The sequence below is a fragment of the Achroia grisella genome, unplaced genomic scaffold, assembly GCF_030625045.1.
Source record: "Achroia grisella isolate CSIRO2021 unplaced genomic scaffold, CSIRO_AGI_Agris_v1 utg660, whole genome shotgun sequence".
Classification (NCBI taxonomy): domain Eukaryota; kingdom Metazoa; phylum Arthropoda; class Insecta; order Lepidoptera; family Pyralidae; genus Achroia; species Achroia grisella.
Window position 1 is genome coordinate 3,994,453 of NW_026712984.1, and position 6,552 is coordinate 4,001,004.

The following is a 6,552-nucleotide window of genomic DNA, read 5'->3' on the forward strand; positions in this document are numbered from 1 at the left end:
GGTTATTCACAAAAAATGTGTGAGTCTATTTAAAACGTATAAATACGAAATTAGTAAAGAATAGATATTAATAAATATAGCGTCGTACTATCAAAATAATAATATAAATAAATGCGCTCGGAAACTACAAAAATGAATTTTGTTGTTGTTTAATACAAAGATAGCAAGGGAAAACATACCTACGCAGATTTTGAAAATATTTAGTTCAATATACGTAGAAAGCTAATCGTCTAAAACAAAAAAAATATGATTCGGAGTAGTGTCGTACAACTCCGCTAAAGTGGTAACATTATTAGAAATTTGACATTTACATCTGGCAATTAAGTCTTTTTTTTTTATTAAGTGGTTTTACGGCTCCAAAAATTACGTTTTAGCCAAACAATTACATTACACACATACAAGTTAGGTAATAATTACTATTTACTACTAAATGTCCTTATGGTATTGAGCATGATGTCATATATAAATGTATAAGTTTCAGTGTTTTGTAGGATAGATTGTGAGAGACGGGGTATTCCTTAATTTAGTCTCCGCTCCGAGTTCAAAATCAGACAAAACACCTGCAGTACCTACCAACTCTGCTTATTTTTGGAATTGATGGCGCTCTTAAATTGTTCAGCGCCATAACTTTAATTCACAAAAAATATAAATATTTTTTAATTTGAAGTATATTTTCCGGTATGATAATGAATGCGGAACCCCTTTGGTATATTTACTTTACTCTTTGGTAGGTACTTCACTGGGGCTGCAGTACTGTAACGTCGTTGGTCACCAATCGCAGCCACGGCCGTCACCGCGCGCTTTCCCCATATTCCTAATCTTATTTAGTGATTGGCTGATATGACATATATTTGATATTATTATGGATATACTTCAAGTATTCGGTTGCATGCGAGTTGTGGTATACTTATAGAGCTCTATATATATCTTATATGTTTCTAGCATATTTCTCGAAAGACGTCTTATATTATATCCTTGATAGTGTACAATTGTACATATGCTTTCTTGAAATATAATAACGTAGCGGTTTTTATATTGTGGAATGCATTCTTGTAAAGTACGAATACTATAAACATCCACATGGCAATTTTTAGTAGTTTAATTTTTAAACAGAAACAATAGAGTGGGCAGTTGGTTTGTTACTCTTTACCAAAATTGATAGAATTCAATTGTCTTCAATTAACGGATGGAAAGTGTGATTTTTTAGAATTATACAAAGAAATAAGTAAACAAATTTTGCATACTCAAACATTTGATTCGACAATATTCAATGATATTAGTGAGTTCCTTTAGGTATTTCAGACTTCCTTGATGACCAACCAAAACAAGTGTATAGGCGATTAAACACGATTTATTAGTCAATGGGGTCATCACACATTGTCCACATACTAACAATCATCCTTTCCCAATTTGTGCAGGTTACACAGTCTAGTATAAGATAAAACACTTCAGTGTGTAAAAAACATATATTATATATAGAATTATCGATGATGGGTTACTTTTACAGTTGTTTATAGAGATACAGATATCTAGGGATACACAGTTCAGTTCTCGTCCTCGTCCTCTGATGCACCGTTTTGTTGTGGCTCTTCGTCCATGCCTGCATTGCCCATACCTGCAAAGAAAAAATATTGAATGTTTTCTTTATTTGGTAAAGGTCACTATTCCACGCGGATGAATCGCGGGTACAGCTAGTTTTTATAACTGTAAATACTATATTATTACTATACCTTGGTCCTCATCTTCCTCCGCAGAGTCTCCAGCCACTTCTGCATTCTCTGCCTCTGCCCGCTCCATCTGCCGCGCCAGTTCAGCTTCATCCGTCGCAGTCACCACTTTAGGCTGAAATTTATATTACATTTATGTAATTTTAAAACGGTATATATTGTAGAAGGCCTTTTGAGATCTTCTATAAATTCACATTTTCATAAGTAGACCGCTTCCCCATCCTTGTCACAGCTTGCAATATTTATGAGATTGTTTTACGGCTAAACAGTTGAATGGATTATAATAAAATTTAATATGAGGATAGATCAGCTTTTCCCAATCTTATTTGTGCCATGCCTTAACCTTTCGAAAATTTAAGCCCCTTATCTCTAATCTCAAAAAATAATTTGGGAGGGGTGCAAATAGGGGATGAAAGTTTGTGAAGTCGAAGTTGGGGGTAAAATATAGTTAAAAACTGATCCATAAATGATATAAAAACATACCGCCATTTGTACATTGAATACGCCGCCAGCTTCTAAGATGGTTTCCCTGATTTTTTCTATAGCGTCCTGTAACGTTTTGAGCCCGTCCGTTTTTTCAGGAGTAGATGTTGTCATTACTTGAAAAATAGAAAGAAAAATAAATTATCCTTAGTAATATTATTAATGGGAAAGTAAATCTGATTGCCTTGCTTTTACACCAAAACTGATTTATATGAAATTTGCTACACAGATAGTCTAGGTTAGAAAAAAGGGTTGGAAGGGGTTGAAAGGGGAGACGAAATGTGATGCCACTTATACACTGCTATCAGATAACTAAGATGTTAAGCCTCAAAATCATATGATTTCATTGGCTTATCTCCACTCTTCAACCTAAATACAGGTTATAAAGCAAGGTATTTGGCGACTGAAATATGTGTGAACTTGATGCGGACGTAATTATTAAGAAAAATAAGATACATAGACAGAAACTTGAATTATGAACCTTACATTTTACAAAATATGCTATATTTTTAATAAAAAACAATTCTTACCATATAAAGGTGGTGCAATTAGATTAATTTTAATAGGCATCTCAACTGAAGACAGCGCTAGACCAGACTTTAGGGCGATTCTGACAGCATCTATGCCTTCATAGCCGTAGCACGCACACTCAATGTCGGCTCGGATCTTCACTGCTTGAGATGTCAGCTTCCTCTTGATGTTTGCTAGGAGTACTTCTTTAGTATTCTCATCAAGACCACATTCATTTAGAACTGATGGATCACTATTAAAAATGGAACTATTTTGAAAATTTGCAATATAATATTATAACACTGGATTATTCTCACAGCCGCATATAGACACAAGATAAGCAGAGCATGTGTAACAGGTACTAGTCAACAGTCATGATATTATTTTGTAAATACATACATAACATATGTAGAAAACACCCAGACCGACAAACAAGCATACTGATATATACTAATGTTTTTGTGAGGAATCAAACCTGTGGATATTGGCAGTAAAGCAGTGTACTAGACCACAAAGGCTGTTGCTGTAATATCTGGGATAACAATTGTGAAAGTAAATTCAAACAAAGGACCTCTGGTTTTAAGTCAGGTATACATAAACCTGGAGGTATATACTAACCATTTCATCAACCATAGCCACTAGTTCAGGAAATTCTTAGTAATGGGGAATTGCTAAGAATAATGACTGCTAGCAATGTACCTTATTAGGGACACATGCCTTGGAAACAATGGTGGTAACTTCCTGATGAGAGTGGAATGTAATCCTGATCACTCTCCACTCTCATCAGGATGTACCATTAGTACCAGCAGTATATCACACTATATTTATTAATCTATACATATAAATAAAATTGGAGTGTCTGTTTGTAATATTGAAATAACCGCTTTTTACTACATGCCTATGAATATAAATACTGTACATACACCAAAATAACACTTATTACAATTTTTGCCCGTCTGCCTGTTTGTTCCGGTTAATTTCTGAAATGGCTGGACCGATTTTGATGGGACTTTTTTTGGTAGGTAGCTGTAATAAGGAGTAACTTAGGCTACTTTTACTTTAGAAAAATAAAGTTAATTCCACGCGGAGGAAGTCGCGTGTACAGCTAGTTAAAAATATATTACTAGCAACTCTCTGGCGTAAAATGTACTTACACAGCAGCCTGTTTAAAAAAGTCATAAGCTGATGCTTTTTTCTTATATTTTTCTTCAAATAGCCATGCTGTCCTCTTATACAGCTCTTCCAACTGTTCCGAAGACTCATAATGTAACAGTTCAGCAACATGTCGCAGAATTGAGTTCACTGCTTTTGCTTTCGCATACCTTTCTGTGCATTTATCTATGTCCTCGGCTGACACACGACGTTTTGATAAATCTATGTAACCTGTGAAGGTGTATACATAGAGTTAGTATGGACTAGTTGAGCCCAATAAATAAACTAGATGAGACAAATAAACAACTTATATGGTTATGTGTTACGAAGTCCTGGCCATTCAAAACCTTTTAATTTCATAGTTATTGGTATAAAACAATTATAAAAATTTAACAGTGCAGAAGGCAGTTGTTCCTGAGATAGCAAATATGTATATCATCTCCTTATGTAATCACGCATGTTTTACAAATAAAGAATTTTGAATCTAGAAAAACATAAATAACACTTAACAATCAACAGTTTAGACACTCCAATGTATAAACTGGCATCAGTTCCAATTTTACTGTATGTATAGATAATCTATGTATAAATAATAATATAGATAATCAATAGACTTTTTATTAAATCATTGATATATTTATATAGTAATCAAGTTATCTACACAATATTATATGAATTATACATACTAATTATGTTATTTCCATACTAGATGTATATTAAAAACTGTAAACTACAACTTTGGTTGCACAAATATATAACCATGTCCAGGGCAGTCATTAGCTGTATACCTATAACAAATATATATAGCTAATGACTTGCCCTTGCTTTGCCCATATGCTCATAATGTAGTCTTTTGTAAGTATATATTAACATAATAGATAACTCTAGAATATTGAACCTTCCAATGAGTGAAAGAACTTCTCAAATTGGAGTAGATGGGTTTATTCCAGACTTAGCTGAGCCTGGGCAAGTAGTGAAGGTGAGTGTTATTGCATTCTTAAGGAGCTTTTAAACCTACACCCGTGTTACGGGTGCTACTTGGGGTTTCTCTTCCAGTAGCCGTCTTCAAAGCCTGAGTCGTCATAATAATTAGTGTTTCTTACATAAGTGTTTTTTTTATTAAAATTTTTTTGGGGTTTTTCTTTTCAAACATGTCAATCCCATTAAATCAAACCTAATCATAACAATACTTAAAAATAATAAACTAAATTAAATAATTACTAACTGAGAGGGATCTATTCATTCTTTTAACAGTACACCCAAATATAGCGCAATCTCAGAAGTAGGGGCATGTAGTATGCTCTGAATTGTACTCTTATAAAATTTGTTGATATCAAAAGTTTTTATGAATCTCTCTCTCCCTCTGATCGATTCCTATCACATTCCATCAATAGGCCTGGACTTTTTGACACAAAACACAATCTTCTTTTTTAATTAAATATACATACTTTCTTGATGGATAGTGACTGAATTGGATTCTAAATAAAAATTTCTACATGGTGATGCAAGAATCATCAGGTGTTTATAATTTTCTTTCTTTTAAAATTCTCTGAAATATCCTTACCTTTTTCTTTATCCACTCTGATTACAACAACGGGCTCTGTTTTACCGACCCTGATTAATTTATTGATGGACCTGATTCGTCTCCTGGACAATTCAGAGAGCAAGATCATGCCTTCGATGTTATTGTATTCCAGTAGATGAACATAGGCGCCCATCTCTGCTATTGACCTTACATTCACCATCACTACATCTTCCACCTCAGGATATTTTTCTTGGTAAAACCTACACGACAACGGCATCTGAAATTACAAATTCTAACCTATTACTTAAATGTAACATAGAATTCTATAATCATATAACATACATATAATTTAAAATAGGTACAATGATCACCTTAGTTGAGTATTGTCACGTATTTCTAAGAATGTTCTGTGTATTATTTGTTAGAATATTGAAATAATTATATGGTTCACATTAACCAAAGTGGACTAGGACTGCAATTGATTGTCAATTTGACTTGACATGACAGCCATATAATTGTCAAATTTGTCAATCGTTTGTCAAGATTGACACCAAAAATAATGACAATTTGACAACTACACTTTGTATTCCGTTTCATGCATGGAATGTTTGGGTTTATATTTTTAAATACCTAAAATTCAATATGCGAGAAATCGTTCTTTTGTGTATATTTGCAAGTCATTTGAGAGTATCTTGGTCTAATGGTTTAATACGCCGATGTATAACCAAGGTCGTGAGTTAAAATTTGGACGACATCAAATAAATAAAACTGTGTGTTATTTGTCTTAGTCGCTAACGAAGGAAAGACAAAATCAAAAATTCAATTATCACATATAATTAATAATTATATTATTAATCCAATACATGTGTACGGTACGTTCTTTTAATAAATGCGAATGCGATTTTGTCACTTGTAGGTTTTCGATTTTCGCACATTGGGGAAGGGCATTGTACCATGTCAAGTTGACCTCCACGTGGTTTCATTAGGAAACCATCGTGATAAATTCATAGTGAATTTATCACAATGGGCCAACTGACCTGACATCATATCATCCCTAAAACCGGCTCTGCTTATTTTGGAAATTGATGGCGCTCTGGGTTATAATTTTAAATTACTGATTTTTTAAATAAATTTAACAAGTTCCAACTTGAAGTT

At 33.5% G+C, this 6,552-nt stretch overlaps 1 protein-coding gene across 3 annotated transcripts; it reads right to left on the minus strand.

Annotated features, from left to right (window-relative positions):
* Positions 1-1,452: 1,452 nt before the first annotated feature.
* Positions 1,453-5,887, minus strand: LOC131849633 (eukaryotic translation initiation factor 2 subunit 1-like). 3 transcript variants are annotated; one of them, XM_059199742.1, is made up of 7 exons: positions 5,769-5,887; positions 5,437-5,674; positions 3,875-4,103; positions 2,741-2,973; positions 2,211-2,326; positions 1,731-1,842; positions 1,453-1,615 (listed from the first exon to the last, which is right to left on the minus strand). In XM_059199742.1, exons 2-7 carry the CDS (start codon positions 5,672-5,674, stop codon positions 1,545-1,547), a joined length of 999 nt encoding a protein of 332 aa, XP_059055725.1. In that variant the 5' UTR covers positions 5,769-5,887; the 3' UTR covers positions 1,453-1,544. The 3 variants fall into 3 exon arrangements, with proteins under 3 accessions (XP_059055725.1, XP_059055726.1, XP_059055728.1); XM_059199743.1 differs by having other exon boundaries at positions 5,437-5,689; XM_059199745.1 differs by having other exon boundaries at positions 5,437-5,694.
* Positions 5,888-6,552: the final 665 nt, after the last annotated feature.

Bases quoted from the DNA above. Each gene is read 5' to 3' on its own strand.
- LOC131849633 (XM_059199742.1), bottom strand. From the start codon at position 5,674: ATGCCGTTGTCGTGTAGGTTTTACCAAGAAAAATATCCTGAGGTGGAA. The intron at 2,974-3,874 runs GTAAGTACATTT...CATTTTTAATAG, and splicing joins TTTTTTAAACAGGCTGCTGT to TGATCCATCAGTTCTAAATG. The intron at 1,616-1,730 runs GTATAGTAATAA...TTTTCTTTGCAG, and splicing joins GGAGGAAGATGAGGACCAAG to GTATGGGCAATGCAGGCATG.